Raw genomic sequence first — 12,424 nt, forward strand, 5'->3', positions numbered from 1 at the left:
TTATTAAATAAAAAAGAATTAGATACAAATAATTAATTTTTATAAGTAAAATTGATAAGATAACTATTTTAGTTTATAAATGTTACTTATTAAAAGATAAAGTTAAAAAAACATATATACACAAAAAAAGATGAATATATCTTTATATAATGATGATATGAATACATAAAAAAATTAAATTTTGAGTTAAATTTAACTTGGTAACACGAAAAATTAACACGAATTTTTTTTTTCAAAAAATTTAAATCCACGCTCTAAATGCGAGTTACTCGAGAAATCTTTTGCTTAAATTTATTATTTACACTTTCATCCTCAAGTAAAATTTTAATCACTTTATGTAAATGTATTTATTATGATATAAAAGTGTAAAAGATAAAATAGGCAATCTCGTAAATATCTTATAAAAGATAATTCTTTTTTATTATATTTCTTAATTTCGTCATAACAAAATCGTAAAGGTCATGCTCTCCCTACCTCTTCGTTGCTTTGCCAGATAGAACTACCACACGTCTTCAAAGGGATCAATTTTCCGTACACAGTCATCAAACATTTTAACAATGCTTTTAAATTTTAAAATACCCAATAGACGTACACACAAAGAAATTCACCAACAGTAGCAATTTTTACAGTTTTAAACCGTCAAAAATTTATTTATACTTACTAAAAACTAAAAACAATTGTTGAAATTTTTTTAACCCACTAGTTTCTTCACGTTGAAAGTAAATGTGATGGAAAGAACTACAGTAAATCACTTAAAAAAATATAAAAGATCACACTAAACATAAAAAATAGGATATAAAACTGCAGGTAAAATTTGTCCTGTGAATTTTGAAAATATTAACCAGAATTGCGATTAAAATCGTTTGAATAGTTGCCTCCTTTTTAGTTTTCTAACTTTGATCCATTTAACGAGTTCGTCATTCTACTAAAACTCAACTATGGTTGGCTATATTATACCATCCAAACATTCTAAATATATAATAGGTTTTCGATGTAGTTTATACGATTTCATAAGAATTCACTAGACCACAAAAACAAATACCAACTAGACGAAATGTCAAACAATATGCAACAAATAAAGGAGTCAGAGTTTACAAACTTTACATGAATAGAAGCTGTGGTTAAAAAATAGCTTCTCAATTAGTATGGAAGCCTTTTATATTTATATGATTTAGAAACTAAATTGATTCATATTATTTTGTTGGGGTGAGCCTAACGATCCCAAATAACTAAGAGGACACTGAATGTACAGTCGATCTCACCCTCGCAGGATAGCAGGCCAGCAGAAGACATAAATACCCCTTCCAAAAATTAATTTTAAAAAAGTTACCCCCAAATAATTAATAATTAATGAAAATTATAATAATAAGGAAAGAATGAATATAACGGTCCAATTAATTTCTGCAGATCTTTAGCTTCTTAATTGCTTGGTCAGACTTCCCTGAGCTAGCAACTCTAGAGCGCATCATCTTTTGATTGTTGTTAGAAGGTACTTCACCATCCTAGGGGAACATCATCGACAAATTAGATAATGTGAAATTTTAATTCAATACTAGAACATAGCTTATGTTCAAAACAAAGACCCGGAAAATAAGTAATTAGAGTGTCACTATACCTTAGCACCACACACTGACACGGGTACAGTTGGTCTGATGTTTGCTTGTTTACCAAGTTCAATTTGCACTGAGATGCTAGCCTGTGACAGATCCACTCCTGAACTTTGCAGTGCATGTGTAAGCGTATGCAGCAACCTGTTCAAGTGTAATACATTTATCTTAGTATATTATAACCAAAATGCTCCTACCGGGTCCATAAAAATGTTTTCTCAAATTATCTGAACTAGTTTCTAATGTTGCATACCTAATTGTTCGAATGGAACAGAGCAGCACTATATGCCATCATTGCATAAGACAATTGATCTAAATTATTAAGAGATAAAAAGGATAATTTTTCAAGTATGAACTGAAATCATGAACTTCTTCCACAATTACACAGCATCATGCATTGCAAATCATAATCAGCGAAAAAAGTGAATTTAGTTTAAATTAAGGTTGCATAGCATAATCCAATGACTCTTCGGCATTATGTCAGGGTCAAGATAAGTATGATGCAACATTAATAGGTTATTATCAAAAAGCGTATCTCCGTAACGTGCCACATCTGCGTTTCCTTTACATGAATGATTACTAGAGAATAGATCCATTTTTTTATGTCCAACAGACCAACATAATTTCAAAATGGTATAGCGATTTCAAAACTACTTTTTATTATACACAAACAAATAAACATAATATAAATACTCACCCTTTTGAGTACACACTTGATATGCTAATTGCACCACCTTCAATAGCGAGCTCTTTCTCTTTCAGCTTTTCACTGGTAGCCGCCATGGTCTGACACTCCACTGAAGGTTGATATTTGTTCTCGGCATCAGAAACCGGTATATGTGCGACCTGAGACACTACTCCCCCTGGACCACCCATTTGGGCTGGAGGGAAGAAATTTAGCTGTGAAGAAATAGGAATTGGAAAAGCGTTATTCACTATTCCGGCCTGATGGTCCACTGTCTTGGAGGTAGTTGCTGTACTCAAGCCAGATTCTACATTCTGGGTACTCCCAGGAATTGTTGGGGAGATGCTAATATTTCTCTCCTCATTCTTTGAAGAAAAAAGCAGTGCTGGAGATGGACTTGACCCATTATCAGTGCCACGATGTTGGAAGTTTTCTGCTGGCTTGTCATTATTTCTCTGCTATAAAATTAAGAAAAAAAAAAAGAAAAATAAGTTTTTGGATGGTTCGCAATCGTTATTATATTTCTAAATTCAAATCCGTTGCAACAAGCTATTGATACTAATGAATGAACCCAACAAACATATGCGATTTAAATGATAGGAAACAGTAAATATCTCAAGGAAGATAAAGTTTTATTCCTTTAAATCCCGCGCAGCTTATGATAGGTATATATGGTATTTACCCATGGCATCAATTTTTCTTGCTCGTTACTCCACCCTTGAAATGAACCTTCATACTTGTGCACCTTCTCTTGTAAAAAATGAATATACTCAATGACCTAAAAATATTTCAGATTTAGCACTAATCAGAAATATTGTAAACTTATATAAGATAACAACTGTTGTCTCATATGAATGTACCTCTAATAAAAAAGATGCTTTGTCCCTCTTTTGGTCACTGTGTGGAATAAGCTCTCTTAGCATTTGGAATCTGCATAATTAATTCAAATGTTCTGTCAGAAGACTATGAACACCGTAAGGAAATTTGCTTTTAACCATGTTAGTTTATGTTCAGTTCTTAAATAATAAAGTAAAAAGGAGAGTTCCTTTAAGCCTGCATTGTTAGGGAACACATGCCTGTCATTAATTTTGCTCCTTCTCCGCTGTTCTGTTGCAGAGTGTTTTGATCTTGGTGTATTTGGCTTTTGATCGGTACTCTTACCATCCACTTTCACCCTTAGCTCTGTCGTAAGTAATCAAACAAATTAACTTGGTCAGAAATTTTTAAATAAATGACTTTGAGGACAAATACTCATTAACCTGCATCAATTTCCTTTTCCGCCAAGCCGAAACGATATAATTACATAAATAAGAATTACAAAGCGGTTGTTGTGCACAAAAGTTTCTCCCCCTCTTTACATTAAATTAAATACAAAAGCATGACACAGAAGAATAATCATCAAAGAGTAAAAGATATAGTTTATGCTAAGCATCACCGGAATGCATCACAAACTTCGACTTGTTTTGGATTGAGATTCCTTTCTAAAGTCTCTCCCAAATTCTACTTGAATGAAGAGAAGTGTAATTGTACGATATTTTATTTATAAGAAACTTCTTCCAACACATTTTCTATTATTAGCTATAATTTATTAAGAGCTATAAAAATTATAAATAAAGAATGAGACTCACAAATTTATGTTTTTTCATATTTTTATGCAACATAGAGAGAGAGGTACAGAAGATAAAAAAATGTGAGATAAAATTATATATATATATATATATATATATATATATATTAAAAAAGATACTATTAAAAAAATATTATAAAAATGATGAATAAATAATACGTTTTTAAAATTAGAGAATAATAAAAACTGTTCGATTAGCTACTTATCCATTCATAGTAATACATTTAAAATTTATTAATTCCTGAAATTTAAAACAAAAATGCCCCATTTGTGTGGAAAACCCAATATCTAGTTACAACTTTACAGCTAAAAGGAGAAATTTAACATGAAAATTATTTAGCAACCTGAGCATATTGCATGAAATATGTACGGTCAATGGGTATGGTGCACCTTTCTCAAGAATGGAATGTTAAAAGTTACCTCTTTGGTTATTGGAAGGTTCTTTCTTGAGAAAAAATGTTTCTTCGTTCTCCAGCACTTCATCCTGGGCACTATCCCTTGCGGACTTCATCATTTCCATAAAACTCTGGTTCTTCTGCCCAGTTGTCCTGTTCATCAATTCCACAAATACAACATAAACATTAATAAAATTAAGACAAAAAAAGGAGTATAAATATGGTATAAATATGGAAGAGGTGGCAGAGAGAGAGACTGACTGAGATGAAGAGCGAGGGCTGAAGCTGTCGTGACGATTGGTACAAAACGACTGTGAGGTCCGCTCCGTTGATGTCCACTGCCCTAGCTTTGTCGCCGCACACTCTGTCATATATTAAAACCGTTAGACATACCAATTATAGACAAACTAAATATATGTATATACTGCAATTCATATTTGACACTATCATTATTTCTACTGTTTTTCTTATTGCCGAATACCGATAGACAAACACTGAATTTGGTCTGGCTAACTAGCCCACAACGCTGCTTCGGTCTATCTATGACATTACATGTAGATCTTAATGAATCAGCATGTTAGATCATGTTATTAAACCTAAAAAAATTGTTAAATGAATCAACGGACACATTATTTATATAAGTTGAATTATTTTTCACCTTGATAATCCTATAAAAAATATTTGAACAAATGTTTTTCATAAAATCTTTTAAATACTACGAACATAATTTCATATTGAAGATATATGACTTTTTCCATCTACTGGTTAAATTTCCCAGCAACTATATTAAGATTATTTTCTTTTCCACTGTGAACAGAAAGGTAAGAAATTCACATGAACGAAACAAAATTGACAATTATAGTAGTTGACATAATCAGATTATTTCTTCTGCCGGTGACTGAATTTTTATGAAATAACGGAACAAATTTACAACATGAAGAACACCTTTATTATATTATTTGTGGAGAATAATTAAATGAATCATCGAATACGTTACAAGTAAAATAAAGATATCTTACAACAATGACGTGATAATACACAAAAAATACAAACACGATTTTGATCATTTCCAAAAAATAATAGAAAATGTGGATTGTATTTCACGAATTTGTTTGAATTATATACAAATAAAAATAAAAAAACAAAAAAAAAACATTGATTAGTTACAAATTTAAATAAAATTCAAAAATATAAATTAATCAATTTAATATATATATATATATATATATATATATATATATATATATATATATATATATATATATATATATATATATATATATATATATGTGTGTGTGTGTGTGTGTTTTAGTGTTATTAATAACAGTTGCATATTTCATTATAAATAGAATGAAATCAGGAATGTGACATGTTTAAAATAAATAAAAAAGATAAATAACCAATTTATTCCTTAAATATGTAAGGCTGGATTGATTTAGATCTTAATAAAATGAGAATATAATACAATTTAAAAGCTCGTAAAATACTCAAAATGGTTCGTATTCTCTAATTTATTGTCGAATTAGTCTTTTAATAGCAAAATATTTTAATAATTTAACAGTAAAATAGTCCTATAAAACTTAAAATAGGACATAATTTCAGGAAATTTATCAGATAAATATTTTCTCTCTCAATAATAAAATTAAAAGTGTCTTGGACCAGGTCATTTAATTAAAACGGAAATTACTAAAATCAACGGTCGTCAATTTATTTACTGAGAATATCACCAGATTTAAAACTTAACAAAATCCAACTTATGATTCATTAAATTAAAAGTGTATTTATCCACAAAGGAAAAATTATACATAACTCGATACAATGTGTCAACTTTTAAAATAAAATGAAATTAAAATCAGAAATGATATTTGGAATGAATAAAAAAAATTAAAGCAAAAGTAATTATTTAAAGCAAAAAGTGACTTGAGTTAACAATCATGAAAATCACTTTCAAATTATTGTAAAATGAGGGTTCTGATTTACTATGGAATGGTAGATTTTAACAAGTAAACTATGTTTAACACTGGAATTTTCAGCAAGTGGGTAGAGTATAGTATTTCAACAAACTTTAAGGATACCGTATTATTTTTTCAAAAAGAAAATACACAACAAGCTTGTCAATTTGAAATTAATTAAATATTAACTATTTATTTATGTAAAATTGCGATTTTTTTTTTTGGTTTTAACAAAATTTTGTAACTTATTTGTTTCAAATATTTTTTTCCCTCTAATATTTGTTTAGATAATGTTTTAATTGATGACATAAAATAATTTAGATCAGGGTTTCGACACTAAAATAAAATTAAAAAATGTTGGAATAAAAAATTTAAAAATAAAAAATAAAAAATAAAATTCAGTAATTTCTCAGAAAAAAAACATAATTTAGTCTTATTTTATGAAATAATAAAATTATAAGAAATATAAATTCGATTTCGTATTGCGGAAATAGGAAAATAATTGTGATTGCTTGACCTTGTTTTGATTTAGGTCTATAAAGGTTTTAGGAAACTCCATGAAAAATGTAGGAAATTGGTGGGACAAAATATTTAATAAACATTTATTCAATAAATTACCATGATACGAACTTTATCTAGGAAATTTATTGAGATAAGATGAAAAGTATTTTTACATTAACAAACCAAAAAAATATTAATAATCAATAATAATAAATTAAAAAGAACTTACAAATGTCATTTATTTATTTATTTTATAAATTACAATCAATTGGATGAAGTTTTTCCTAGATAGAGAGAGAGAAAAAAAGAAAAAAAAAAGGAGAGAGAGAGAGAGAGAGAAAATTTATGGTTTACCTCCAGTAGAGGGTCTGTCGCCCGAATTATTCTCCTTTCCTGTTTTGCCCCTCTTCCCCGATGAGTCTTCCCACAAAGTGAAACCGCTCGAAGTAGTATACGAACTGCAGTTGGAGTTCTCATCGTTCCTGTCCGTACTAGTTGCCTGACGCGCAAAAAGAGACGTCTCCGCTTTGGGAAGCCTTTGATTATTATTGTTATTGTTATTATTAACATATGAAATGTGGTTAATGCTGTAAGTCCCAATTCCTCCAGGTAAGAGGTGCTCAACCGAAGGTCCTGCCTTCTCAACAACCCATGATATTTCATCCGTGGCTTCTTCCTTCGCACTCCCCTTCGTCTCTAGCCGCTCCAGTGGCTGCAGGAAATCATGAGTCTTCAGACAACTCCCTGTATGTCCACAGGTAAAAAACGCCAATAAGATCGATGCAAGTCAACGGAACACAAACCTAATTCATTCGTTTCTCGCAACTTCTCAGCACTCTAATCTTATTACAAACCGTTCTCACACAGGAGCAGAACGCAACAGACTCCCGTTCCTCCTTAACAACAAAATTGAGTTTCAATATCTCACTCAACCGGCACAAAATTCTGATGAAACTAGGGACTACAGAGATCAAAACTGGAAATGAAAGAAAACAAATACGAAACTAAATTCCAGAAAGTTCGTGCAATGAATTAAGTAATTAAAAAGATAGAAACAAGTAATTTATGGCGAAACCTCCGTTGGCAGTCATGACGGTGGTAGCGGCGAGGAAATCTTGAAAAATCGGCAGCGGTTGGAGGACGGAGATCTAGATCGACGGCGGTGGTGGTCGGACGTGAGCGGATCTGAAATGGTGGAGAAGAGTGGAGGAGGTGAGAAGAGCAACGAAAGGAGAAAGTGAAGGGAAGGAGTAGATGAAGAGAAAGAGAAACAGGTACATGCAGTGTGGGTGGAGAGGGAAGAGAAGAGATGATAGAGAGGGAAGGGTATGTATGTATCGTGGAATGTGTGTGTTTGGGTTGGAGAAAGAAAAAGGGAGAGAAATACTTACATAGACATCTACCCAATACGTAAGCATTACACACTACCACTCCGTTAATCACAGCGCATCAACTCACACGTGTAACACAACAATAAACACCTACCTTCCTTTCATAACCCTCACACCGTCATAAATACATTACTTCTTCTTTAGTTCACTCCTCTCTCTAATTCCCTTCTTAAACTTAATTAAAACCACTAAACCTTTTCCATCTTAAACCGGATAATCCCTCCCACCACTCTCAGGAATGTTTGGATTTATTACTACAATAAAAAAGATAGGTTTCCAGTTTCAAATGTTTTTGTAACAGGTGATTAAATACCAAAACGACAAAGGTTTATGAGTTTTGAGTGTAGGCGTTGAGGAATGGTTAAGGTCACGTGAGAGAGGAGGGTAACGGGAGCGTTGACACGGGAACAGGAGGTGGTTGACGTGGTTAAATGAAATTAAGAAAGTGTTAAATAGAGGCCTGTGGTGATGATTAGTGCACAGATCCCTAGCCGGAGTTACTAATTAAACCCCTCCATTTTTTAAGAAACTGGAAATGGATTTACATTTCCTCTGTTTCGTTTTTTATCCATAAAAGATGAAAAAGAAAAGAATGAAGACAGAGAAAAGGAACAGAAGATGTTGGTGGTGAGGGAGGAAATGTCACGTGCCGCACGCACCACCTCACCTCACCTCCCCACTCTTCATATCCCCTGCTCTATGATGGATCTTTTTGCCTGTGCCGTCAAACGCCCCATTTTTCTTTTCTTTTTTATTTTTTATTTTTTATTTTTTCTTTTACTTTTAAATCTACCCTTCTCTCCATTCCATCATATCATGCCTTCTCCTATGCCTCCATGTGCATGCCCCTCAACATTCTCTCTCTCATACCCACCACACATATCTATCTACATTCACATCAAATATAATATAATATTTTTTTAATTTCTCAAAATATATATCATTTAAAAAATATATTTTACTTAAGCGCATTAAGAAGTAAAATAATTAATTAAAAGCGGGAACTGACACCGAATCATGGCAATTAACTAGCAACTTTATCATCTGCCTACGAACGCTTTACGATTATTTAAAAGAAAGAGTTGTTTGAAGTATTTAGATATAATTTGCGATAAACAGAAAATTTAGAAAGTTGTGACGTTAGAGAATTGATTATGCAGAGACATGTGAATTTTGAAGGTTTGTCGTGGGGTGCAGCTTCCCCCTAGCTTCTTTGTGTTTGTTTTTGTTTTGTTTAATAGTGTTTTACAATAATTGTTTGTTTAAATGGCTTTTAATTAAAGAAAGAAAGGAATATGAATTGATTAGTGAAAGGATTCTTTAGCCCTCCGACAATCATGGCGAGCATTTACAGTGTGATGCAAAGATACAATGGTACAGCTTGGAGTTACGATATCCATGCATCTTTATCTTTCTTCTTTCTCTTTTCGGATATATAAATACACACACAACTTATCTTTGCTTCGGACTATACTAATTAATCCATTCCTACAAAGTACAAACACACTCAATTTTCGGACACATGCCAATGCTTTTTCCCGTCAAATATAATACTCCACGCTATCTCATTACACACCTCAAACTTTTATTCCTATTAGTTTCCCTGCTTTATAAAGAGTTTCAAGTTTAAAATCTATATTCTGGTCCGCAAACAGGTTAGTGAACATGCATTACCAAATTTTTAGTTATTCTCAAATTATGAACGTTATGTGATATTCTCAAATCTGTTCATATAGATCGATAAGGTTAAATACTGTTCTTTTAAAAAAATTATTTATAATAGTAAGGAAACAATATGAGGACTAACAGATCAGAGGTTTTTCTTTTCAAACCATTTTTTCATTATGTTATTCAGATTTAATGTACCAACTTCAAACATATTGGTATATCAGTGTCAGAGTAAATTATCATATTTAAAATATTGTTCACTTTATCATAATTTCATCTTTAAAAAGTACTTTAATATTTTAAAATCTAAATTTAAATAGAATTAAAAAGAAAACATTAAGTAACATATAAGAAAAAAATTCATAAATTCATTAATTTTAGAGTTTTGATTTAAGGCACGGTGATTCTTTAATTCAAGTTTCATTAGTATTACTGAATATTTCTTTTTATAACTGATTTAAAATAGTATATATAAAATTTTCATTACATTTTAAATTAAATTGGTTATGCTACCATCGATTATATATTGTGTTCTAATATCATCATTTTTCACTATTCAAATGTAAAATAATAAAATTTAATTTTCGTATAAAAAATTTAAAATAATTAGTTATGTTAGTTAAATATTTAATTACATTTTGGCTATTATATATTCAATGCAAAACGTATACTATTTGATTAGTTATTTCTAAAATTTGTTTTAAACTCTTCTTTTTTTATGTATAATAAGATTATGCATCATCTTTCTAGTTGAAATATATATATATATATATATATAGGGGTTTGCTAACGCGCGTACACCTGTTTTTCAGTTGGTACATTTTAGGAATGTGTATCGGATTTTAGTAGACAAAAATACCCTTATATATCATGTATTCTAAGTTTTAAGGTTAAGGGTATTTTAATAATTTTCATTCTCAAAACAAAAAAAAAAATTCAAACTCCTACTCACCTCTCTCATTCCTCTCAACTCTTACTCTTTCATCTCTCTCACTCCAATCTTTTCTCTGTCATCCTACTGTAGTCCAATTGAAAAAATCAAAAGCACTTGTCGTTAAACAATCTTACAAAAAATGATTTTATAATGAATTTTCATTTTATAATTTTTGTCGTATATAATTTTATCTAATTTTCACAAGCATAATGACATCCGAAGGTGAATTTGTCAACGACTCAACTCTTTACAAAGACAAATTGTTTAACGGCAAGTGTTTCTCATTTTTTCAATTGGGGCTATATGGATGACAGAGAAAAGGTTGGAGTGAAAGAGACGAAAGAGAAAGGGTTGCGAGGAATGAGAGAGGTGAGTAAGAGTTCCCTTTTTTTTTTAGTTTTAAGAATAAAAATTATTAAAATACCCTTAACCTTAAAACTTAAAATCCATGATGAGTATTTTTGTCTACTAAAACTCGATACACATTGCTAAAATATACCAACTGAAAAAACAGGCGTACGCGCGTTAGCAAACACATACATGTATATATATTTAATATTTCAACTAAATTAACTTCATTAAATGACTGTAAAAAAATGAACTAACAAGTGCTTAAATCTCTTTCTATATAGTGTAAAATATGATCTAAAGATATTAACTCGTAAGTGTTGGATATATTAGGCAGCGGGTTGAATTCGATCTTGTGAGAAATAAAATAAGAAGTATAAATTATTGGGATAATTTATACATGATCAAAATATGTTAATTAATCGTATATTTATTATTTTATTGTGGAATATTAGTAATATAATTAGATATTAAAAAAAAAAAGGAAGAATGTAGGGTGAAAAAGTGATGAGCGGTGATATGGTTAGGTGGGTGGGGTTAGCGATGGAAGGGGATGGAGGCCACGTGAGGTGATCGAAAGTCACGTGCATAAAAACAAAAGGAGTATGCGAAACACAACACAACACTGCATAACCTTACATAACCTAACTCAACTTGTATGACCTCCCATAAATCATATGATATGTGCAGTGCAGTGCAGAAGATCACACACACAGCAACTCTACTGTCCCTCCGTAGGCCCACTTATGTAATGGGGTCCCCCACTTTATCCCTCACGCATTCCACTGCCCTCACATATTTTCTTCATTTTCATTTTCTATTTCCTTAAAATAATATTATTTTAGGGTTAATAATCCATCTATTTATCTATTTTCGGTGTATACAAGTCATTAATGTGTAATCTTCCTTTTGCTTAATTTTATTTTTTACGTATAATATGAAGAAAGGGAGTGTTGTTTAAAAAACAAGATTAAAATAGAAAAAAAGATTCTGATGCGTGAAGACAGCGTACAAGGTTCATGCACGGAGTCGCAACTCAGTGCTTCCTCAACATAAAATAAAATTAATATCATAAAAATATTGCTTAAAGCTCCTTATCGGCATCGGAGTCTGTTTGGTTACAATAATTGTTTCACTGATATTTTATTAAACTGATGAAATGAAAGCAAAATGTAAAAGATGGATCGAGGCCTATTCAGTGACCATAGCTTTTTTTCATACAGAATAACAAAAGTACTATCTGACTATGCTCTACCATTATATATATATATATATATATATATATATATATATATATATATATATATATATATATA

General features: G+C 30.8%; 1 protein-coding gene across 9 annotated transcripts; it reads right to left on the reverse strand.

The window, feature by feature from the left end:
• Positions 1-1,046: 1,046 nt before the first annotated feature.
• Positions 1,047-8,177, reverse strand: LOC108323785 (transcription factor BIM1). 9 transcript variants are annotated; one of them, XM_052876484.1, is made up of 12 exons: positions 8,046-8,130; positions 7,843-7,952; positions 7,622-7,663; positions 7,122-7,511; positions 4,576-4,678; positions 4,340-4,467; positions 3,369-3,474; positions 3,153-3,222; positions 2,975-3,070; positions 2,305-2,750; positions 1,616-1,751; positions 1,047-1,502 (listed from the first exon to the last, which is right to left on the reverse strand). In XM_052876484.1, exons 2-12 carry the CDS (start codon positions 7,856-7,858, stop codon positions 1,395-1,397), a joined length of 1,641 nt encoding a protein of 546 aa, XP_052732444.1. In that variant the 5' UTR covers positions 7,859-7,952; positions 8,046-8,130; the 3' UTR covers positions 1,047-1,394. The 9 variants fall into 9 exon arrangements, with proteins under 9 accessions (XP_052732444.1, XP_052732454.1, XP_052732442.1 ...); XM_052876494.1 differs by lacking the exons at positions 7,622-7,663; positions 8,046-8,130 and adding an exon at positions 8,159-8,177; XM_052876482.1 differs by having other exon boundaries at positions 7,843-8,140.
• Positions 8,178-12,424: the final 4,247 nt, after the last annotated feature.

The sequence above is a fragment of the Vigna angularis genome, chromosome 1 (genome assembly GCF_016808095.1).
Source record: "Vigna angularis cultivar LongXiaoDou No.4 chromosome 1, ASM1680809v1, whole genome shotgun sequence".
NCBI lineage: Eukaryota > Viridiplantae > Streptophyta > Magnoliopsida > Fabales > Fabaceae > Vigna > Vigna angularis.

What these genes read in the sequence shown, in the direction of transcription:
- LOC108323785 (XM_052876482.1), bottom strand. An exon ending in CGACAGACCCTCTACTGGAG is followed by an intron (nt 4,679 to 7,121) that starts GTAAACCATAAA and finishes AATATATGACAG; the next exon opens with AGTGTGCGGCGACAAAGCTA. An exon ending in AGCCCTCGCTCTTCATCTCA is followed by an intron (nt 4,468 to 4,575) that starts GTCAGTCTCTCT and finishes ATTGATGAACAG; the next exon opens with GACAACTGGGCAGAAGAACC.